The 25,019-nt window shown below is 43.0% G+C and overlaps 1 protein-coding gene across 1 annotated transcript in view; it reads left to right on the top strand.

The window, feature by feature from the left end:
* Positions 1–24,817, top strand: part of PROS1 (protein S) — a 71,781-nt gene extending 46,964 nt beyond the window's left edge. The window contains exons 9-15 of the mRNA XM_077294093.1: positions 7,944–8,062; positions 13,307–13,496; positions 15,867–16,031; positions 16,767–16,935; positions 17,032–17,183; positions 21,916–22,147; positions 24,343–24,817. Of these exons, the coding sequence (XP_077150208.1) occupies positions 7,944–8,062; positions 13,307–13,496; positions 15,867–16,031; positions 16,767–16,935; positions 17,032–17,183; positions 21,916–22,147; positions 24,343–24,485 (1,170 nt within the window). The 3' untranslated portion in view covers positions 24,486–24,817. The remainder of the gene's footprint in view (positions 1–7,943; positions 8,063–13,306; positions 13,497–15,866; positions 16,032–16,766; positions 16,936–17,031; positions 17,184–21,915; positions 22,148–24,342) is intronic.
* The last annotated feature ends 202 nt before the right edge of the window (positions 24,818–25,019 follow it).

Here is a 25,019-nt window from a genome sequence, read left to right as displayed (position 1 = left end):
GCTTTTTTTTAAAATTTAAATAAATAATTTAAAAAAACGACCTGGGGTCCCCCCATTTTTGACAACCAGCCTTGCAAAGCTCACAGTTGAGGGCTGGTATTCTCAGGCTGGTAAGGGGCCATGGATATTGACCCCCCCAGCCTAAAAATAGCAGCCTGCAGCTGCCCAGAAAAGGCGCATTTATTAGATACGCCAATTCTTTCGCTTTGCCCTGCTCTTCCCACTTGCTCTGTAGCGGTGGCAAGCAGGGTAATAAGGGGTTAATTGTAAGGTGACATTAAGCCAGCTTAGGGTACTGTCACACAGTGCAATTTTCGTCACTACGACGGCACGATCCGTGACGTCGCAGCGTCGTATGATTATCGCTCCAGCGTCGTAGACTGCGGTCACACTTTGCAATCACGGCGCTGGAGCGATGCCGAAGTCCCCGGGTAACCAGGGTAAACATCGGGTAACTAAGCGCAGGGCCGCGCTTAGTAACCCGATGTTTACCCTGGTTACCATCGTAAACGTTAAAAAAACAAACAGTACATACTTACATTCCGGTGTCTGTCCCCGGCGTTCTGCTTCTCTCCACTGTGTAAGCACAGCGGCCGGAAAGCAGAGCGGTGACGTCACCGCGTCACCACTGTGCTCGCTTTCTGGCCGGCAGGCGCTCACACAGTGCAGAGAAGCTGAGACGCCGGAGGACAGACACCGGAATGTGAGTATGTACTGTTTGTTTTTTTAACGTTTACGCTGGTAACCAGGGTAAACATCGGGTTACTAAGCGCGGCCCTGCGCTTAGTTACCCGATGTTTACCCTGGTTACAAGCGAACACATCGCTGGATCGCTGTCACACACAACGATCCAGCGATGTCAGCGGGTGATCAAGCGACGAAAGAAAGTTCCAAACGATCTGCTACGACGTACGATTCTCAGCGTGATGTCTGATCGCAGTAGCGTGTCAGACACTGCGATATCGTAACGATATCGCTAGAACGTCACGAATCGTACCGTCGTAGCGATCAAAATTGCACTGTGTGACAGTACCCTTAGTAATGGAGAGGCGTCAATAAGACACCTATCTATTACTAATCCTATAGTAAGTAAAGGGTTAAATAAACACACACATGCAGAAAAAAGTCTTTTAATGAAATAAAACACCACACAGTTTTGCAATCTTTTTATTGTTCTGCCATTCCAAAGCGAAGGCCTTGCTCTTCTGTAATAAAAATAAAATAATAAAGCTTTCCTGCCAAGATGATCAGGTTTTGCTGCAGAAAAAAACCGCAGCAAAAACGCCCTGTGTGAACTTACCCTTACAGGTCATGCAACGTCCATCACCAACATGTTGTGCTTAAGCCAAACATCCCAGTATCTTTATTGCATTGCCTACCAGACTCTGGCTGTCAGTCATATGGGTGGTCGTTTAAGTCATGGTCCTCTGGACAGTAATCACGCCCAGTGCAGTGTGATGGATGGCCTGGACTGCTACAGTGTCACGCCAATCTAGGAAATCCTGCGCCTGTTCTGACAACCTGCTCCCCAGACGTGCGCTCTCACAATGTGCACGAAGCCTCTGACTCGCAGCAGCTTCCGGAGCATGGACATGTGGCAAATGAAGCAACTTTGCAATTTACAGCTTCTAAAAAATCCTCTCTGTTCTCAAGGACTGAGGGTCTTTTTAAGTTAATAATTTACAGCTTATTGCCAAGGTCACCGGCCACCTCAGACACTGCGTAGTGAGCACTGAATGTTCACAGATCTAGGCAGCGCCCCAATGACTGGAAAGGAGGGGCTGCAGGGAGAAAATAACTTCATTTTCTCCCTTCTGCCGCACTTTCAGTTAGAAAGCGGCATACCTGTAGATTAGCACTATGGCTGCAGACAAATTCTCTTTAATTAGGGTAATTATGAGATATAAGCCAGTAGATTCTTTTGCTTAGTGCTGAATTTTACCAAATGGGACAAATGTCCCTAGTTCCTCATTAGATAGGGGCCTCCGCCACCCAACAGCGACCAAAGCCTAAACTTTCACATTACTCCAACACAGGTATTTTTTTGTAACTGTTATTACTTGAGGATTACATATAAAGCCACCTAGTCAGATGGGTCCTAAAAAGTGTGAAAAAATCATCAGAAGTATGGTGCAAGTCATGAAAGATACGGCCCATTTACCTTCTGGCACATTTAACTTTATAAAAATGACCCATTGTGGTAGATGGATTTTGTTCCCCACTGTTTTTAGGTGACCTCACGTCTTTTAATGCATCTTTTACCCAATTTCATTATTGTTTAAAGGGAATCTGTCAGCAGGTTTTTGCCATGTAATCTGACAGCAGCATGATGTAGGGACAGAGACACTGATTTCAGCGATGTGTCACTTATTTTATTGGGTGCAGCAGTTGTGATACAATCACAGTTTTCTCTGCTGTAGATCTAGCAGAGCTCAGAATGCGAAGCTGTGTATAACCCCGCCCACACCACTGATTGGCAGTTTTCGGTGTACACTGTCAGAAAGTAGCTAATCAGTGCTGGGGGCGTGGTTGGACTAGGAGGCACAAGCCAGCTAGTCCTGTAGTGATAATCTCCTACTGATAAAACACTGATTGTATTGGAAAAAAAAATCCCAGTAAATGACACATTGCTGTAATTAGGGTCTCTGCCCCTGATTAAGCTGCTCTTAGATTATATAACAAATATCCCCATGACATGTTTCCTTTAATTAACCAAATATGCCGCTTCAGACGCTGGACGATATATTGTAGACTTTAGGAACCACATAGACCATTCTGTTCTTAGGGGGTAGGTCTGTAGGCAATGCTCTTGAAATTGCTCTCTAGATCCTGGGATCTGCGCAGCCTTGGAGGATGAATGCCTGTATGGGGTGAGAACGGTGGACTGGGCATCCCCTACTCCGGATTGGGTCTCTGGAGGCAAACATACTGTACATGATATTGCATAAAAATATTTAAAAGGAAAATCCCTTTAATTATTAAATCCCTTTAATTATTAAACGCAGACATCCGGTAGCATTCCTTCATTTTTTTTCCTAGAAAATCCTGTCTGAACCCTGTTTCTTTTCCACTTGCCGTCTTGTGCTGTGTATTAGTGAGGCTGACAGCATCGCCCTGGGGTACTTTCCGTGCCGCGTTTCATCTTTCTGGCTGCAGCACATCTGTAATGAGGAGAAGTGAGCGGGGAGTTGGAGGGGTGAATCTTCTCGGCCCTACTGTGCAGAGTCAATTAGTTGCTGAACACGATAACACACAGTCCGCACTTCTCAATTATTGATATCATCCCCTGTTTTTATTCTTCTCCCATGTGCTGAGAGCAATAACCTACTTGTGTTTTTTGCACCTGGACGCGGCCGCTGCGCCTGCTGTTTGCTTTCACAGCCACAACTTTGAAGGCGTACATGTACCAGAGAGGTGTGAAGCGGAGATGGTTGTGAAGCAAGCCTACATGTCCAAGATCTCGGTATCTCTCTCAATATAGATATTTCCACGCTTATCTATATTTACGTAGTTTTACAGTATAGTAAGATTGCATGTTTCTTACACAAACTGTATTAACAGATGCCGGAAACACAATCTTGAATACATTTACCTGTATCACCCATGTGAAAATATACAGGAACCATAGTACCTTTATTAAGTTTAGTAACCTTTTTCAGTCTATTAAAAAGTTCTAAAAAAGGAAGTAGAAAGCATTGGCGCTCCTGCAGTGGATGTTGTAATAGGTCCTTAATGTACTACCAGAATCTTAGGGGAATGAGAAGAAAAAAAAAGAAGTGTAAATGTTTGTATTGGTGAATATAGTGAGACTAAATAGATTTATAATATATACTGACTCAGATATTAAATGGAAATGTGCAATGAAGAGACGTGATCCCTGTGTATCTGCAATTGTTGCGGGTATTGTGATGACCACGGTTGCTTAATCTTCAGAGGTTTATAGCAGATGCCCCGCTTAAATAAATGTACAACCTTTATAGGTATGGTTTTAAATAAATGCGGTCTAGTTTTCCCAGTACACAATAAACTTACTGCTGGTGGGTGTTGCGCAGGATTCCGTTAGGTTAAGGTACTAAGATGACCGTCAGGTGCTGGCTGACAAGGATTACTGTGATTAGAATTGATTGCCCATATGTTGAGATGAGGAGAAATGCTCCCCTAGTATGTAGGAGCACTAATATGCCACAATTGCTATGTGCACGTAAAATATGCTGTACTCACTGTGGTGCTGAGTGCGGAGGGAAGCAGTTCTGGAAAGTCTGAGCCACCGCTAGGTGTACCGCTATGGCAGAGCGGTGGGTTAAGGAGAGAGTGGCAGCAGAAGCAGCGCGACCGCGAGACCTCGCGTGCCCCGGCCGGATGCAGCGCTGAGGTAGCGGTCGGAGAGGGTGGACGGAGCTACTGGTGGCTCCTTCCCTCTCCCTAATGTAAGGGTGTACCAGCTATCCCTGCTCCCCAGATTAGTTCTGAATATGAAAACGTTGTGGTCAAGTGCTTTACTGAACTCCTAAATCAACCCTATATATGTCCCCTTCCCTCCCCAAGGGAAGTGGGGAGTAATAATATATGTATGTATACAAACTAGACTAACAAGGGAGGACGTACAGGGATAAATGAAATACCAAACATATAAATATGCACTCACAGACGAGAGAGGAACACCAGGGAGAAAAGGAAGGTAAACCAAATAGGAGAGGGTGAGGATTTGCACACAGCCGAACCACCAAACTGTCACAGAACAACACTCAAAATGCCTCTACCAACAACTGTCTCCTTCACTCCACACCAGGCTGTAGAATAAGGCCCCTTTCACACATCAGTTTTTTGCCATCAGTCACAATCCGTTGGCTCGACAGATCCATCGCAGATTGTGAAAAACTGATGCGACAGATCCGTTTTTTCGCCTGATCCGACTAGCTGATCTGGCTAATTAAATCTTTAAAAAAATTGGAGCATTCTCAGTTTAAAAAAACGGAATCCGTTGCCGGATTCCATCATTTGACAGATCCGGCGCCATAGGCTTCCATTCTAGCAAATGTCGGACGGCGACAGTCTCGATGGAGACAAAAAACGTTACTTTGTCCGTCGTTTCCGGCCGCCGGATCAACAGTTTTCGATGGATCCGGCGAACAACAGTTGAAACGTGAGGCCATCCGTTGCAATCTGTTGCTGATACAAGCCTATGAGAAAAAAACGGATCCGGCGGCATCAGTCGCCAGATCCGTTTTTTTCAAATTTTGACGGATTGCGACTGATGGAAAAAAAACTGATGTGTGAAAGGGGCCTAACACTGGCAGATTGCCAGAGGCGAGTATATATATGAGAGAAGAGAGGCCAATACTGAACAGCTGAGATCATCCAAGCAGGAAAGCTGCAAAGAGCCTAAGCTGAACAGATTAACCCCTGCACTGCTAACAGAAAGCTGCACCATTTAATATGAAGGAGCAGTGCTTCCAATTAGTGCAGGAGTGCTTGAAATCAGATGCAGCTATCTTCTAGCCCCTCTCTGTCACTGTAAACCTTTGACAACCTACAGGCCTCCATATACATTAGATAAAAGTCTGTCTAACCTGCTAATGTCTGTAAAATCAGCTGACCATCTAACGTGTAACATGGAATCATGACTGTTCCCTGGCAGATGATAAAAGGTTGACATAAGAATCGAGCGGTTTTAACTTAGTTTTGCAGGCATAGCAAGATGAATTTTAATCCTCAGACCAAGCCAGTCATGGGAAAAATACAGTCCATGCCTGAGTTTCATCCGATATCTCGATTGTACTTGGCCACACAAGTCAATGAGTGTGTGTAAAACATTGGCCTGTACTCGGATGACATCTGAGTGCAGTCCGATTTCTACAGACTGACAGAATGCAGAAAATGGAGACTTTTTTTTTCTCCATCTTATTCTCATCACGCAAGTCAATATGTGTGTAAAACATTGGCCTGTACTCAGATGACATCTGAGTGCAGTACCAATTTCTACTGACTGACTGAATTCAGAAAATGTATAGTCTATATGTATAAATATTTGCGCTGCGGGTATAATAAGAATTCCCCCTAAAATTCCAAATAATAACAACAATAATACAGGATAGCACAAAGATTTATACCAAGAGGTACCGTATAATATTCCTTACACACACTTTTACCTTTCTTTAGTGTGGTGGTAGCAGTTTTCATAGAGCGTTGTTGAAGGATCCCTGAGGAAGGAGTCTGCTGACTCCGAAACGCGTCGGATGAACTTTGGTCTATGGTGCGGTCTGTACTAACTTTGTAGCCGATCACGTGAGGCTTCACGTGCTTGTGACGTCACGCGAGGTCCTGCAGCTTCACTGCACCTCGCCGGCAAGTTGCTACTGTAAGCGTGTGCTACTGTTCAGTGAGCGATTATCCATAATAGAACAGAGGTGCCTGTCACCGGCCGGGACAGGTTAACACCTCACTATCTATGCTCTGGAAGTTCTGCGGATCGATCTAAGTACAGTTTGGACATTTTAATACAGCCATCTGAAAACAACAAGGACCTTCAACAACGCTCTATGAAAACTGCTACCACCACACTAAAGAAAGGTAAAAGTGTGTGTAAGGAATATTATACGGTACCTCTTGGTATAAATCTTTGTGCTATCCTGTATTATTGTTGTTATTATTTGGAATTTTAGGGGGAATTCTTATTATACCCGCAGCGCAAATATTTATACATATAGACTATACATTTTGGCTTTTTTGCCCAATACTGGACTATTTGGTAGTTGGGTCCTAATATTTGCTGCAGCAGGTCTAGTCAGTATATTGGTTATGCAGCGCCCTTAATTTTTGTTTACTTCTTGAATTCAGAAAATGAAGACACTTTTTTTCTCCATCTTATTCTCATCATATAGAATCGGATCACACTAGGCTCATACTCTGAACAAATTATGATCAGAATTTGATCAGAGTGTGAGTTGCATAATTTTGTGTTCAAGTCTCTCCAGCGATAGGAGCCATGATGCCAGTAGTAGTACAGCATGTGATTGATTTGTCCACTGATTCGGAGCAATGGTCATGTGTCTGATGCATGTGAACAAAGCTCTTATCATCATGCTCCCACTCTTATATGGGTAACAGGACTACCAAAGAGAAAAGCCGCACCTGTACCCAACTGGTCCCTGTGAAGACTAGAAAAAGCTCTAGCGGCAAAACTAAATGCACCTCCTCAGACATTGCTCCCAAAAAGGCCATTGAGGGGTTTCTTGTACCTGAGTCCTGAAGAATCAGAAGAGAGACCGCAGCACAAATCCAACAAAGGTAGAGGAACGCATGCAGGAAGACATGAGATCCTAGAGTGGGAAACTTAAACATGTTCACAAAGGATAGACAGAAATAAATAAGGAGAACCAAAAAACATACATAATAAGTGAAATCTCCTAGACTCCCAAACATGGAGAAGAAAGAAAAGATGATGGGGAGGAAAACTCACAGATTTACAGCAGGAAAAACAATTGGGGTTTACCGGACAGGGTAAACGCCTAGCTGAGCTGAAACTCCAAACACCTATCTATATGGAAGTATAGCCAGCAAGTGAGGTAAGTGAAAGGTGAACATATAAAGCCCATCCCAAAATGTGATAGGACAGAGCCAAAAGGGAAAATGGATAACACCTGGAGAGAAGCCAACCAAGAAAGGAAAAACAAAAGAAACCATGAGCATTTGGACGGAGCCGAAAGGTACTGACCTTTCAGAGACGGAAACTGACCACGTAGCAAAAGGTCACCGGATTAAATCCTGAAACCTAGCCCTAGCAAAAGCCCAGTAGTGCTGCAGGAGTGTCAGCACTTGGTCGCTGGGGGAGAGATTTGTTGAGTCGTTGTGGTTTTTCTTTTTTACAATATTAGTGTTGGATAACTCCTTTAATAATAATGAAATTATATGTGAATTCTGCTTTTTGTTTTTGTCTGCTTTAGCGCATCCCTGTTTGTGTTCCACTCAATCTGGAGACCAATTATGAACTTCTGTACCTGGCGGAACAATTCACAGGGATACCCGTAGTGTATCTGAGATTCAGACTGCCTGATGTTACTCGGTAAGTAAAATAGACTACTGAGTTCCCATTTTCATTACTGGATTTAGGTCCCAGCAACTTATCTGGATTCTGCTAAAACATGACAGTTTCCTGTATTGTCACATTTCCACTACTATAGCTATGACCACTACAGTAGCTAAGCCAGCTCCCTTTTTCATTTATGCATTTCCTGTGACAGAAAATGGGTCTAGCTTAGCTGTTGAAACAAGCCTCCTTTGCACAAGCCACAATGATGTGTATACATAGGAATCTGTGTCCTGTATTGAGAATCTGAAAGTGGATTTGGTAGGAATTTCTTGAAGATTAGGGATTTAGACCAATAGTATAGACATTACTAGTAGTCCCAGCTGCAGGAACCTTACTAATGTGACTTGGATAGCCGACAAATTGAAATACTTTGAGAATAATTTCTTGGTTAACGTTGTGTGTCATGCTTTCTTAATCTTTTTAGGAATATTTTAAGGATCTCCAGGTTGAAATGCTTCTGATTACAAAATGTAAATGCAGTGAGTAAGCATCCTGCATCCCATGTAATGGCCATCGTTAGCATCTGTCAGCAGACTGCACACCGACGTTCACACCAGTCTGTGATTTGTGAATTAGATTCACAGTACAGATGTAGGGTGGTCCCTATGGACTCCTCTGCGCGCCATTGCATGGTGTCATAGCAATCATATGACAATTATAACATTGGAGACACACATAGCAGGTTATGGGTACTCCATTATATTCCTATGTCACAGATCCTTAAAGCTTAGCTAAACGTTCATAGATTTTATGTAAATAATGTTGTCCAGCAGGGAAGTTTATAAAACTTTGCAAATCACTTTTTAAAGGAATTTGTCTTCAATCTTTTTTTTTTTTTTTTAAATGAAATGTAGAAAATGGTTACCAAACCCCTGCTTTTCCCCAGACTTATTTGCTTCCTATTAGCTGCACTGATATCAGAACACACTCATTTGGAGTACAGATGATGTCAGTGACCACTGTTATGATCTGGTGGCCTAAGAGCAGCATGGGACGTACTCTGGAGAAGGTGGTACCTGTGCTGACCGCAGACCCTGAACCTAACACCGCAACTAGAAGTAGCCGTGGAATGTACCTAGCGCTCCCTAGACATCTCGACACAGCCGGAGGACTAATTACCCCTAGAGATAGAAAAGGGAAAACTATCTTGCCTCAGAGAAAATCCCCAAAGAACAGGCAGCCCCCCACAAATATTGACTGTGAGAGGAGAGGGAAAAAACATACACAGACTGAAATGAGAATTTAGCAAAGGAGGCCACTTCTAGCTAAATAGAAAGGACAGGACAGAGTACTATGCGGTCAGTATTAAAAAAACTAGAAAATATCCACCACAGAAAATACCAAAACTCCACAGCTAACTAAGGCTACGTTCACATTAGCGTTGTGCGACGCAGCGTCGGGCGCCGCTGCGTCGCCGCATGCGTCATGCACCCCTATATTTAACATGGGGGCGCATGGACATGCGTTGCACTTGCGTTTTGTGACGCATGCGTCACTGCGGCACACGCGTCAGGGCGCACAGGACGCAGCAAGTTGCATTTTTTGTGTGTCCAAAATCAAGCAAAAAAAGGACGCATGCGTCACAAAATGCTGCATTGTGCATGCGTTTACATTTGCGTTGTGCGTTGCGTCGCCGACGCTGCGGCGCACAACGCAAATGTGAACGTAGCCTAAGATATGGAGGGTATATCTGCATCTCCAGAGATACCAGCTTGGCTAAAAAAATCCTAATACAGACCAAGCTGGACAAGACAAAACATAGAAAGGAACTGAGCAATAAGACCACAACATGTGGACAGAAAATCAAGGCCAGAAATTATCTTTGATGAAAAGAACTGCAAAGCAGAAGGAACCAGGCAGGGATGTGAATCCTCCAGGAACAATGGACAACTGGCACTGACTAAAGGGTGAAGCAAAACTAAATAGCCCTGTCCAAATTGCAAAAGGTGAAAACACCTGATAAATGCTGTGATTCAGAGACAGCAGCGCTACCACTTACAACCACCGGAGGGAGCCCAAGATCAGAATTCACAACAGACCACACTCATTTGGAGTACAGATGATGTCAGTGACCACACTCATTTAGAGTACAGATGATGGCAGTGACCACACTCATTTGGAGTACAGATGATGGCAGTGACCACACTCATTTGGAGTACAGATGATAGCAGTGACCACACTCATTTGTAGTGCAGATGATAGCAGTGACCACACTCATTTGGAGTACAGATGATGGCAGTGACCACACTCATTTGGAGTATAGATGATGGCAGTGACCACACTCATTTGGAGTACAGATGATAGCAGTGACCACATTTGGAGTACAGATGATAGCAGTGACCACACTCATTTTGAGTACAGATGATGGCAGTGACCACACTCATTTGGAGTACAGATGAAGGCAGTGACCACACTCATTTGGAGTACAGATGATGGCAGTGACCACACTCATTTGGAGTACAGATGATGGCAGTGACCACACTCATTTGGAGTACAGATGATGGCAGTGACCACACTCATTTGGAGTACAGATGATAGCAGTCACCACATTCATTTGGAGTGCAGATGATAGCAGTGACCACACTCATTTGGAGTACAGATGATGGCAGTGACCACACTCATTTGGAGTACAGATGATGGCAGTGACTACACTCATTTGGAGTACAGATGATGGCAGTGACCACACTCATTTGGAGTACAGATTATAACAGTGACCGCACTCATTTGGAGTACAGATGATGGCAGTGACTATACTCATTTGGAGTACAGATGATGGCAGTGACTATACTCATTTGGAGTACAGATAGCAGTGACCACACTCATTTGGACTACAGATGATGGCATTGACTACACTCATGTGGAGTACAGATGATGGCAGTGACCACACTCATTTGGAGTACAGATGATGTCAGTGACAGCACTCATTTGGAGTACAGATGATGTCAGTGACTGCACTCATTTGGAGTACAGATGATAGCAGTGACTACACTCATTTGGAGTACAGATGATGGCAGAGACTACACTCATTTGAGTACAGATGATAGCAGTGACTACACTCATGTGGAGTACAGATGATAGCAGTGACCTCACTCATTTGGAGTATAGATGATGGCAGTGACTATACTCATTTGGAGTACAGATGATGGCAGTGACTATACTCATTTGGAGTACCGATGATGGCAGTGACTATACTCATTTGGAGTACAGATGATAGCAGTGACCACACTCATTTGGAGTACAGATGATGGCATTGACTACACTCATTTGGAGTACGGATGATGGCAGTGACCACACTCATTTGGAGTACAGATGATAGCAGTGACCACATTCATTTGAAGTACAGATGATCGCAGTGACCACACTCATTTGGAGTACAGATGATGGCAGTGACTACACTCATCTGGAGTACAGATGATAGCAGTGACCACACTCATTTGGAGTACAGATGATGGCAGTGACAGGGTCAGCTCACTACCTGTGTCTCACTGTGAGGAGATTGTTGTGATAAGGAGAACACTCAGAGGTCATGTGATGACCGTGTCACTGCCATCATCGGTACTCCAAATGAGCGTGTTCTGATATCAGTGCAGCTGAGGGCAGATCGTTTGGGGAAAAACAGGGGTTTGGAAGCCACTAACATGCAACTTTTCTGTAGGGATAAAAATAAACTCCCTGCTTTGCAAAGTTCTCATAAGTTTTGTATGCTGGACAAAATTAGGTGTGTGTTTCACTGTAGTTTTCCACAACTTCTTGACCGGCTTCATATGTACAAACTCATCAGAACAATCTGCTTTTATTACATGTGTTCCTCCCTTTGACATATTGTACAGTAGGTCACGTGATGTAACATTGATGTGCTGGTCTGTTGTGATTTTGCTTTTTGCTCCCTCTAGTGGTCATTAGTGATTTTACTCTGGAGCTTCTGTCTTTTCCTATATCCTCACCTGGGCCGTTAGTTCAGGGGCGTTGCTATATAAGCTCCCTGGACCTTCAGTTCAATGCCTGGCATCGTTGAAATCAGAGCTAATCTGTTGTGCTCTTGTCCTATGATCCTGGTTCCTGTATTTCAAGCTAAGTCTGCTTCCTTGCTTTTTGCTTTTGTTTAGTTTGGTATTTTTGTCCAGCTTGTTCCAATCTGTATCCTGACCTTTGCTGGAAGCTCTAGGGGGCTGGTGTTCTCCCCCCGGACCGTTAGACGGTTCGGGGGTTCTTGAATCTCCAGCGTGGATTTTTATAGGGTTTTTGTTGACCAGATAAGTTATCTTGCTATATTCTGCTATTAGTAAGCTGGCCTCTCTTTGCTGAACCTGGTTCATTTCTGTGTTTGTCATTTCCTCTTACCTCACCGTTATTATTTGTGGGGGGCTTGTATCTTGCTTTGGGGTCCCTTTCTCTGGAGGCAAGAGAGGTCTTTGTTTTCTTCTCCTAGGGGTAGTTAGATTCTCCGGCTGGCGCGAGTCATCTAGCGATCACCGTAGGCATGATCCCCGGCTACTTCTAGTGTTGGCGTTAGGAGTAGCTATTTGGTCAACCCAGTTACCACAGCCCTATGAGCTGGATTTTTGAATCCCGCAGACTTACACGTTCCTCTGAGACCCTGTCCACTGGGGTCATAACACTGGTCCTCCTTTCTCATAGAAATCCTAGAATGTTAGAGTTGGAAGGCACCTCCAGGGTCATCGTGTCCAATCCCCTGCTCAATGCAGGAGTGACTATTTCGGTTTGGTTTTCTCCAATCTGCCTCATCACCTGTCTTTAGATTTGGAGAGAAATAGAGGAACATGTCAAAATCCAACTGGGCTTGGTGAAGCATTGATTTGATTGATGCTTAGTCTGAGAAAGAGGGGTGGAATGGGAGAAACACCATGGGAAGGAGGAACTGCACATGACCCGCAGAGAAGAAGCGCAGGTAATACTATTATATTACATAGTGGATTGTTTTGATGAATCGGTACATATAAAAGCAGGTGAAAAAGTAGTGGGAAAATCCTTTAAGAGTGAATTTTACATCTTTGTGCATGTGGCAGGTCATACTGGAAGTTGTAGTGAGCTTGCAGGGCTCAGTTATTTTCTGTAGGGATGCATATCTGTACCATACTGTATTTTCCCTCCAATGTAGGATACTAAGTTGAACTTGATCATGAATTTGAAAAAGTGTCCATTGCTCCTCATAGGACTTTTGTCACTTTGTCGTTGAGGAATTCACTTTCCATTTAGGTTTTCTGCAGAGTTTGACTTCCGAACGTACGATGGAGAAGGGGTGATTCTGTATGCTGAGGCTGCCAACAGCACCTCGTGGTTCCTACTGGCTCTGAGGGATGGAAAGATCGAGATTCAGTTCAAGAACGAGTTATGGACAAAAGTGACAACCGGTGGGAAAGCCATCAATAATGGACAGTGGCACATAGTAAGATGGATCTTTATTTTTATTTAGTCATTTTTAGTTATTATTACAATGAAAGGCAAAATAATCGAATAGTTTGACTTTTAATTTGTATTTTTAATACCTTCATAACATTTTGATTGTACATGTGCAGTGTTAGATTATTGAATGCAGGATAATATATGACTGGTTATCTCATCGTGGAGCGCCCCCAGGGGCCGTGGGGTACTCGGTACCGGGTCCTGCAGTTCACAGGGGGATGTCGCGGTGGCTGACCCGGTCTGTGGCCCTGGGACGTCCGTATTAAAGGAAAAGGTCTTTAAAAGGATAGAGTTTGTTTGTGACGCCACCTGTGGTATTCGGTCAGGGTGACCGACGCTGCTTTAAGGGGTCCACTGGGGTGATGCTATGGCAGCTAGATGGTATACCTTCCCACAGGTGAAGTATATCCCCAGGGCTTCCCGGTGTGTAAATGGTGGTATGGTGAAAGGCGCAGAGAAGAACGAGGACACACGGTTGCAGTCTCTTTACCTTTTACTGAAAGCTTCAGCATCCACAGAGTCCGGCCGGTTTGGAGGCAAGTCCAGAGTCCCCTTGTCCAGGTGGAAATCAGTAGCCTTCCCTTGCGCTGCAGCGATGTAGTCCCTTACTGCCTATGGCTTCACATAAGGCTGTCACAGATGCGATGTTTTGCTCTCTCTGTCCCCCGTATAGGATAGGACAAAACCCTTATGACTGGTGACTTGAGCTTGTTTATAGGGTCTCTTAGATAACCCGGCTCTGTGGGTGTCACCGTGCCTCCTTGGTGTAGGTGCGGACAGGTAACCTGCAATTAGCTGTCCTGACGGTCTTTGAAATAAGGCGTAGAGGTCCTTACTCCCTCGGTGCTCTGGCTACCAGGGTTCTCCGCCTCAGAAGGAGGCAACCTGTTCGGGGCTTGTCCCCTTCTGGTATCCTCTCCTTTGCTTCGACTTCCTTCACGCTCGCTGCAATACAATTCTGCCTTTCAATGTCTCTTTCTGGGAGCTGCAGCTCTGAGGGCATGCACAGCTCCGTTGACCCTCTGTCCTCCTCAGACTACTGTCTGGAACGTTCTCCTGTCTGGAACTGACTAACTTTCCCTACAGACTACCAGTTATATATATGTGGGGAGTGACCTAATAAATAGGAGCAAAAACTCCCCCTGGTGGCCTCGAGTGTGAATGTGTTGCATGTTTGTGATACCTGGATGCAGTTATCCTTTCTTGCCTCCAAACGTAGCATCACCCTCCCCTGGAGGAAAGCAATACCACTGCTACGACCAGGACCCTGGGACGCCACAATCGCTTGTGGCATTGCCGGACCTATCGTGTTCTCTCTTCTGTAAATGTTCTGGAACCACTGGCATTATATTGCGTCTCCTTCCTTCCATTTGCCAATCAATGAAAGGGGCGTCCTTTACAGTTCAGGGGTCAACTCCTTTTCCAACAACCAAGAGGCCTTCACATGGCATCAGTGGGGTCTTACACCTTACAGATTTTGTTTTCTACTCTACGACTGCGTTAATTACTCAGTTCGTGAGCGAAAAATAATCAGAATATAGTAGATTAAGAATTGGCATATAATTGCTTTCAGTCTGCAAAATGCCTGCAAGTTAGGAATCTTCACTTCACTAGGAAAGAAATATTAATTTTAAGTTGACTCTTAAAGTATTGATAGATTTAAAACAATAAACTGAGTCATAATCTCCTTCCAACACACTTGCGGACAGAGCAATTGTCACTCCAGAGATCTGCATAGGCTACGGAAGGAATGTCTGCTCCTAACGCAAATAAACCTCTCTTTTCTAGTCGCCTCAGCACTGCAGCCAATCACAGGCTGCAGTGGTCCTGTAACTTCCAAATGGAACAGACATTGCTTCCGTAGCCAGCGCAGCCCTCCAGAGCTGCCATTGAATGGGAGCCGATCTGCAGTACCAAGCAGCAGCCAGTACACTATGCTCTGAGCTGTGATGTCCCACTACCTACAGAGTTTCTTCCAGCTGCCGCTGATGGTCGGTGGGGGGTGTTGGGTGTTGGATCTCCTAATGAAATCCTGAAAACATGATCTGTTTGGGGGCTGTGAGGACTGGAGTTTGGGAAACACTGGCATAGGCAAAAGCTTACAATTGGTTGTGCAAAGAAATTCATGAAAAACATTTTAGCTCATCCTCCCAAACCTGTCAGTTATGTTCAAGGCAAGTAGTACCAAAGACAGCTGACCGCAAAATATAAAGGCATTTTCTCAGCATGGTTTTATACTCATAGTTGTGGCGAAGGCTGATCCTTACACATTATCTTTGGATCTGTGCTTACGCCCTAGTCATCAACATTTATAGTATATTCAATTCTCAGTTCTCCTATTGTTTGTTTTTAGGTGTCCGTGGAGGAATTGGAAAACAGCATCAGTGTTAAGATAGCAAAGGAAGCTGTTATGAATATCAACAACCCCAAATATCTGTTTAAACCCATGAATGGTATTCTGGAAACCAAAGTCTACATTGCAGGATTACCACGGAAAGTAGAAAATCTCATTAAACCGGTAATTTTAAGGAATGTCTACACTGTAATCCTCTTAATTATAAATAACTTAATTGAATGCATACCAAAATTAAATGAGCTGGAAATCCCTCAGAAGCCATGGTAGCCACCGAATCACCCAACTGGTATCATGCCGCCATGTCCTTCTTGGCTGCAGTATGATGGATATGCTCTCTGTGTGCACTATTAAAAACATTCCAATAACTCCTCTCCCTCTGCTGAATGATCCTATTAATCTACAAAAATAGAAGAGAGGGCAGATGTAAGAGAATACGTCTGCACAAGAGGTGTAGCTCACGGGGGCAAGGCTTCTGAGTGGGCCACTAACCAGGTAGCCAATTTTACAACCACAATGATGCACCCTAATTGTGGATATAGGGCAACTTCAGCTGATGGCCTTGCTGTTATTGAAAATAAATCGCCATACACAGACCAATACCAATATTACCGCCATATGGCATTGACCATCCATTTGCCGAACCCCTTTATTTTGATACCTTACCTTCCTGGAATTCTGACCTCAGACTGTGATCCTACTGTGCCTTTGTCTTACCCTTCTTTTTATGACGTACTCTCTTGGTATCTGACCCCGGACCTCTTCTCTGTCTCATGGCTTGTCCATGTGTAGTGACTCAGTGTCACATTTGTGAATCAGTGCCACAGTAACATTGCCAAATACCTCCACTGACAGATGGCCATAACCATTGCTCTTCCTATTATAATCATAATGTTACAGATTAACCCTCGATTAGATGGATGCATTCGTGGATGGAATTTGATGAATCAAGGAGCCCTGGGGGTAAAAGAAGTTATTCAAGAAAAGCAGAGCAAGCACTGTCTGGTTTCTGTGGAGGAAGGTTCTTATTATCCGGGTGGAGGAGTGGCCCAGATTTACGTAAATTACAGTAAGTAATTGAATGAGCAGGGTTAGGAGCCATGAGGAATGCTACAGAGTTTGTAGCAATCCAATAATATATTTACTCTCTTATATTTCTCTACAGCCGACGACACATCAGCTGAAGGAGATTGGTTAGTAAACGTTACCTTAAACATTCGATCGTCTACCAGCACTGGGATGATGTTTGCCCTGGTTAAAGAGGAGACGGTCCCTCTGGCTTTGGCTATTGAGGATAAGTCATTGGATATTGTACAAGTAAGATTTAGCTTTATATGTGTAGTTCTAGATTTTGTGTTGTTGGGTAGAGTTGGGCTTTAGAAGAGTTTAGACATGATCCATTGCCGCTTCTGTATAACATTTTTCCAGTCTCCACTAGTCTCTACTTTCTGTTCTATTCCGACACGGATGAAATGCCATTCAGCCAATTTCTAGTTGAGGCGGGTCAGTGCTGTTGTCAGTCATTGGATGAACCGGCATTTCCAGTGTGTTGAAATAAAACCAAAAAGTATAGACCAGCGAGGATCAGGTACGAGTGGAATGGGAGCTTTGGGGATGCATGAGAGTGGGTATACTTCTTTTCTTTTTTTAATAAGTCGACGCTAGAGTTGAAGATAATTAATTCACTGGACCTGGTATATTAGTTATGTCAATAATCTGTGCCCGCTGTAGAAGAGCTCAGAGAATCGCCTCCTACCCACGGCATCCGCTCCTCTTCTTTTGATTAGCTGGCCTGGTGACATATCATCATTGCTGTGTGATGTCATGCCCGGCAAGCTAATCAGAAGAAGAGCTGTGGGTGCCAGGATGTAGGACCCGGTTCTTATGTTCCAGCAGTCACAGATTACCGATGCGGCCAAAGGACCAGGTTCTATAAATCGATTCAAGCCAACTCCAGTCCAAGGCCTTTTAAAAATATTTCTATCCATTTAATGAGTTCCTTTAACCCCTTAAGCCCCGAGGGTGGTTTGCACATTAATGACCGGGCCAATTTTTACAATTCTGACCACTGTCCCTTTATGAGGTTATAACTCTGGAACGCTTCAACGGATCTTGGCGATTCTGACATTGTTTTCTCGTGATATATTGTACTTCATGATAGTGGTAAAATTTATTCGATATAACTTGCGTTTATTTGTGAAAAAAATGGAAATTTGGCGAAAATTTTTAAAATTTTGCAATTTTCCAACTTTGAATTTTTATGCCCTTAAATCACAGAGATATGTCACGCAAAATACTTAATAAGTAACATTTCCCACATGTCTACTTTACATCAGCACAATTTTAGAACCAACTTTTTTTATGTTAGGGAGTTATAAGGGTTAAAAGTTGACCAGCAATTTCTCATTTTTACAACACCATTTTTTTTAGGGACCACATCTCGTTTGAAGTCATTTTGAGGGGTCTATATGATAGAAAATACCCAATTGTGACACCATTCTAAAAACTGCACCCCTCAAGGTGCTCAAAAACACATTCAATAAGTTTATTAACCCTTCAGGTGTTTCACAGGAATTTTTGGAATGTTTAAATAAAAATGAACATTTTACTTTTTTTCACTCAAAATTTATTTCAGCTCCAATTTGATTTATTTTACCAAGGGTAACAGGAGAAAATGGACCCCAAAAGTTGTTGTACAATTTGTCCTGAGTACGCTGATACCCCATATGTGGGGGTAAACCACTGTTTGGGTGCATGGCAGAGCTCGGAAGGAAAGGAGCGCCATTTTACTTTTCAATGCAAAATTGACTGGAATTGAGATGGGACGCCATGTTGCGATTGGAGAGCCCCTGATGTGCCTAAATATTGAAACTCCCCACAAGTGACACCATTTTGGAAAGTAGACCCCCTACGGAACTTATCTAGATGTGTGGTAAGCACTTTGACCCAACAAGTGCTTCACAGAAGTTTATAATGCAGAGCCGGAAAAATAAAAAATCATATTTTTTCACAAAAATGATTTTTTGCCCCCAATTTTTTATTTTCCCAAGGGTAAGAAGAAATTGGACCCCAAAAGTTGTTGTGCAATTTGTCCTGAGTACGCTGATACCCCATATGTGGGGGTAAACGACTGTTTGGGCGCATGGCAGAGCTCGGAAGGGAAGGAGCGCCGTTTGACTTTTCAATGCAAAATTGACTGGAATTGAGATGGGACACCATGTCGCGTTTGGAGAGCCCCTGATGTGCTTAAACATTAAACCCCCCAACAAGTGACACCATTTTGGAAAGTAGACCCCCTAAGGAACTTATGTAGATGTGTTTTGAGAGCTTTGAACTCCCAAGGGTTTCACTACAGTTTATAACGTAGAGCCGTGAAAATAAAAAATATTTTTTTTTCCACAAAAATTATTTATTAGCCCCCAGTTTTGTATTTTTCCAAGGGTAACAGGAGAAAATGGACCCCGAAAGTTGTTGTCCAATTTGTCCTGAGTACGCTGATACCCCGTATGTGGGGGGGGGAACCACCGTTTGGGCGCATGGCAGAGCTCGGAAGGGAAGGAGCGCCATTTGGAATGCAGACTTAGATGGACTGGTCTGCAGGCATCACGTTGCATTTGCAGAGCCCCTGATGTACCCAAACAGTACAAACCCCCCACAAGTGAACCCATATTGGAAACTAGACCTCCCAAGGAACTTATCTAGATGTGTTGTGAGAACTTTGAACCCCCAAGTGTTTCACTACAGTTACAGCGCAGAGCCGTGAAAATAAAAAATCTTTTTTTCCCACAAAAATGATTTTTAGCCCCCCCAAATTTTTATTTTCTCAAGGATAACAAGAGAACTTGGACCCCAAAAGTTGTTGTCCAATTTGTCCCGAGTACGCTGATACCCCATATGTTGGGGTAAACCCCTGTTTGGGCGCACGGGAGAGCTCGGAAGGGAAGAAGCACTGTTTTACTTTTTCAACGCAGAATTGGCTGGAATTGAGATCGGACGCCATGTCACGTTTGGAGAGCCCCTGATGTGCCTGAACAGTGGAAACTCCCCAATTCTACCTTAAACCCTAATCCAAACACACCCCTAACCCTAATCCCAACGGTAACCCTAACCACACCCTTAACTCTGACACACCCCTAACTCTAATCCCAACCCTAATCCCAACTGTAAATGTAATCCAAACCCTAACTTTAGCCCCAACCCTAATCTTAACTTTAGCCCCAATCGTAACCCTAACTTTAGCCCCAACCCTAACCCTAACTTTAGCTCCAACCCTAGCCCCAACCCTAACCCTAGCCCTAACCCTAGCTCTAACCCTAGCTCTAACCCTAGCCCTATCCCTAGCCCTAACCCTAGCCCTAGCCCTAATCCTAATGGGAAAATGGAAATAAACACATTTTTTTAATTTTATTATTTTTCCCTAACTAAGGGGGTGATGAAGGGGGGGTTGATTTACTTTTATAGCGTTTTTTATATCGGATTTTTATGATTGGCAGCTGTCAGACACTAAAAGACGCTTTTTTATAGCAAAAAAGTTTTTGCGTCTCCGCATTTTGAGAGCTATAATTTTTCCATATTTTAGTCCACAGAGTCATGTGAGGTCTTGTTTTTTGCGGGACGGGTTGATGTTTTTATTGGTAACATTTTCGGACACGTGACAGTTTTTGATCACTTTTTATTCCGATTTTTGTGAGGCAGAATGACCAAAAACCAGCTATTCATGAATTTCTTTTGGGGGAGGCGTTTATACCATTCTGCGTTTGGTAAAATTGATAAAGCAGTTTTATTCTTCGGGTCAGTACGATTACAGCGATACCTCATTTATATAATTTTTTTTATGTTTTGGCGCTTTTATACGATAAAAGCTATTTTATAGAAAAAATAATTATTTTGGCATCGCTTTATTCTGAGGACTATAACTTTTTTATTTTTTTGCTTATGATGCTGAATGGCAGCTCGATTTTTGCGGGACAACATGACATTTTCAGCGGTACCATGGTTATGTATATCTGTCTTTTTGATCGCGTGTTATTCCACTTTTTGTTCGGCGGTATGATAATAAAGCGTTATTTTTTGGCTCGTTTTTTTTTTTTCTTACGGTGTTCACTGAAGGGGTTAACTAGTGGCACAGTTTTATAGGTTGGGTCGTTACGGACGCGGCGATACTAAATATGTGTACTTTTATTGTTTTTTTTTCTTTATTTAGATAAAGAAATGTATTTATGGGAATAATATTTTTTTTTTCTTTATTTAGGAATTTTTTTTTTTTTCTTTTTACACATGTGGAATTTTTTTTTAAACTTTTTTACTTTGTCCCAGGGGGGGACATCACAGATCGCTGATCTGACAGTTTGCACAGCACTCTGTCAGATCGGCGATCTGCTGCAGGCTTATCAGCGCTGCTGTGGACCCGGAAGTAATCCCTGCAGGACTCGGATGCAGCCACGCGGCCATTTTGGATCCGGGGCCTGCAGGGATGGGAGGTAAGAGACCCACGGAGCAACGCGATCACATCGCGTTTCTCCGGGGGTCTCAGGGAAGCACGCAGGGAGCTGATGCTTCCTTATACCGCTGGAATACTGCGATCATGTTTGATCACAGTGTGCCGTCGGTTAATGTGCCGGGGGCGGTCCGTGACCGCTCCTGGCACATAGTGCCGGATGTCAGCTGTGATAATCAGCTGACACCCGGCCGCGATCGGCCGCGCTCCCCCCGTGAGCGCTGCCGATCGTGCTGGACGTACTATCCCGTCACTGGGAATTAAGTCCCAGGTCACCTTGACGGGATAGTATGTCCAATGGGATTAAGGGGTTAATGAAGACCGTGACCTATATACCACAAAATGAAAAAATATATTAATACATTTATTTAATGAAATTCTATTAATTTGGCACCTGATGATTCAGAATTCCTGTTACTCCAGCATGTAACAAAAATTTGTCTACATCAGTGACACAGGACCTGGGAAAGAATGGCAGTATTATATATTTATTTACGTACTCTTATTTAATATATTCCTTTAATTTTGAAATATGTATATTTTTCCCTGCAGGATATTATTGTCAGCATTCAGAGCACTACAGTGGCACGACTCACAACCAAAAGAATATGTACTGACAAGACTCTATCAATAAGTTTTACAGCAACAAAGTCCACTGTGGAAATAACCTCCAGTTCCTATACTGACATTAATTACATAGGCAAGGAAGAAATGAAGAAGCAGCTGGCCATTTTGGACCAGTCAATCAGCGGCCAAGTGGATACGTATTTAGGAGGCATTCCTGGTATGTCCTTATCTCTTCCCCCACTTTACAGATAATTTCCTTTAAAGGGAACTTGTCACCACATTTGATCTATCTAAACTATTAATATGGGCATACAAGTCATAGACTGCGGAAAAAATACCTACTTTTATGTCTCATATCCGATGCCTTGTTGTTGAGAAATCATCTTTTATCACTTTATTTAAAATACCTCTTCCAGGCTCCGGGGCGAACGCTGCCTGGAAGATAATTCTGCCTCCAGAGATTATTTTACATGAAGGGGGGGCTACCAGTGTTATGTGTAATGGTTACCAGTGTGATAAGTAATGGTTACCACTGTTACCGTTGTGATGTGTCATGGCCGCTCTCTGCTTTCCTGATCTCACTGCAGAGTTGCGTGTGATGATATCTGACACATCTTCAGGTTCCTCTCAGCTCCAGCTTCCATCTCACAGGCAGACAGGGCTGTAATATTGCAATACAGTAAAGTTTAGATAGCTGCAAAAAATGTGTTTTCAAGAAGAGAAAGTTCAGTTTTCCTGTTTTGTGTTGTTTACTTTTCTCACACTGGTAACTCTCCCTTCATGTAAAATAATCTCTGGAGGCAGAGTTATATTCCAGGCAGCATCCTCCCCATATCCTGCAAGAGGTCATTTACATATAAGAAACACATGAATTCCACTGGAATAAGACATCGGATGGCAGATATCAAGGTCTCATTTTATTCAGCTTCCTATGACCTTCATGTCCATGTTGACGGCCAAAGAGGGTTGATCGTCCTGACAGATTCCCTTTAAGATTCCAATCGATAACAGCATTGCCCTTTGTAGTTTCCTTGTTCTATACTAGGCCACAAATATCTTCGAAGGCATCTAAGAAATTCAGTAGAACATGTCGGTCTCACAGAGGATAATGGGAGAAAAATTTGACTAAGTTAAATTTCAACTTTTGTTTTGTTGAGATAAGTCACTGCCATGTTATTCTCCCAGCGTCTCATTCCCCTCTCCTCTCGGGACACATGAAATCTCGTCCAAGCTGAATTTTCATATGTACGAAGGTGTATGGGGACAAATCTGTCATTCAAATGAGCATTCTGACCAACAGCTATTGAAGGAGGGACACTTTTAGACTTTTGTATTAGATTCCAAAAAGAGCAGATTGAAAATGGAAATAGTGGTAATACTATATTTAGCTAGTAAATCCTTCAAAACTATTCCACCTTCAAAAAATTTCTTATAGAAAAAGTAAAAACTAAAATGGATTGTTGGCTGGAGCTGATGAGTGTCAGATCTTCTGTTCTTCTGCAGTTTGGGGTATTTTACTACTATCTGGAGTATCACCAATCGCCTACAGAACATCTACAGCCCCATGAACAATGTCATTCTTAAAATGGTCCAGCAGGATTAGAGGGGTTGTAGTTCATGAGCACAACTCTCCTCTGCCTCCCAGCTTCTTGCTTGCAGCACTCTTGATGATTGACAAGTTGTAAAAAAGTAATTGTTGCACCTTTGACTTTACTGTGTGCTCTTCAGTTGCTGCGAGCAGTTGAAGATTTGCCTCTGTAGCATCAGAGGAACGCAGGAGAGCTGAATCTAGTCAAATCCATCCATCTGGCCAGCTTTAGAGCATCGCTTACGAGCTCTGAAAAATGGAGAGGATTATTAATAAGAGGTAAATTGCAAATTTGCTAGTTTTTACAAGTATTTTGCAATTTTACCTGTTGCAGAACTTGAGGATAACCCTTCAATGATTCCGATGTGCACTTCTGATTGCATTGTAATTGGTAATAGATCAGATGGGTAAGTTGTGAGTCCTCCTATTGAATATAGATGCCTGGATTGGACTTCTGGACTTTTTGGGGCCCAGTATTGTGTCAGGGTCTGAGCACATTGGTACCTTCGATATCAGGGGTAATGTCTAAGAGTACCAAAGTAGATTATACATAGAGTAGTCTGAAAAATGGTCAGCTATTTTACAAAAGCAAAGAAGGGAATGGGGATCAGAAAGATTTTTGAGAAGAAAATATCCAGCACAGAATTTTGAATCTACAAAGTGATATATTGTTCTAAAACAAACATTTTCACTAAAATACCATGATAAATTTCAGAATTCATGCCATATGGATGCGCTGTTATTGCCTAATAGTGAAGGGGGGTTGCAGAAGTGGTATTAGCACCTAGGTTTTATGTGAATAACGCCGTGTCTTTTATTGTTAGATATCCCAGTTACGGCTACTCCTGTCTCTGCCTTCTACGTCGGCTGCATGGACGTCACTGTAAATGGAAATCTGATTGACCTGGATGATGCTCTGCTCAAGCAAAATGACATTCGATCACATTCCTGTCCTTTAATTTCATAGAGGGACTTGTCATACAGTATTTTTATATTTTTGTAGCATCTACTACTACTGAATTACCAAACTGACGAGAGATGTGCCAGAATTGCGTGTGCTGTTTTTAATACTTTGTACTGTATCGTGTGCCGAACATAATTACTTTATATTTTAAATTTTATCAATATCACAAGAAAAAAAACAAGAAAATGTGTAGTATTCCATTTATACAATGGTAAAAGTTTTATAGATTTTATTTTTTTTTTTTGTTTCTTGAATTCAATTATGTCTGTTATGTTCTATGGCTAAGAAAGGGGCTGCCACACTTTGATTCTTGGCATCTGTAAGGCCCAACAGTTGGAATCCCGATGATCTCACTTTTTTATAATAGCAAAATGCTAATTCATTGGGTGATTTGATTTTTATACCAGCATAAAAATCATCATTATTGGCTGCACATTAACCCGTGTGAACAGTGAGTGTGCTGCACATTACGTACGTATGTGGGGACAGAATGATCCAATTGTCTTCTAAATGGGGCTTTAACCCTACATGACATAC

The sequence above is a fragment of the Ranitomeya variabilis genome, chromosome 3 (assembly GCF_051348905.1).
Source record: "Ranitomeya variabilis isolate aRanVar5 chromosome 3, aRanVar5.hap1, whole genome shotgun sequence".
NCBI classification, from domain to species: Eukaryota; Metazoa; Chordata; class Amphibia; order Anura; family Dendrobatidae; genus Ranitomeya; species Ranitomeya variabilis.
This window is presented reverse-complemented; position numbering and strand designations above follow the sequence as displayed.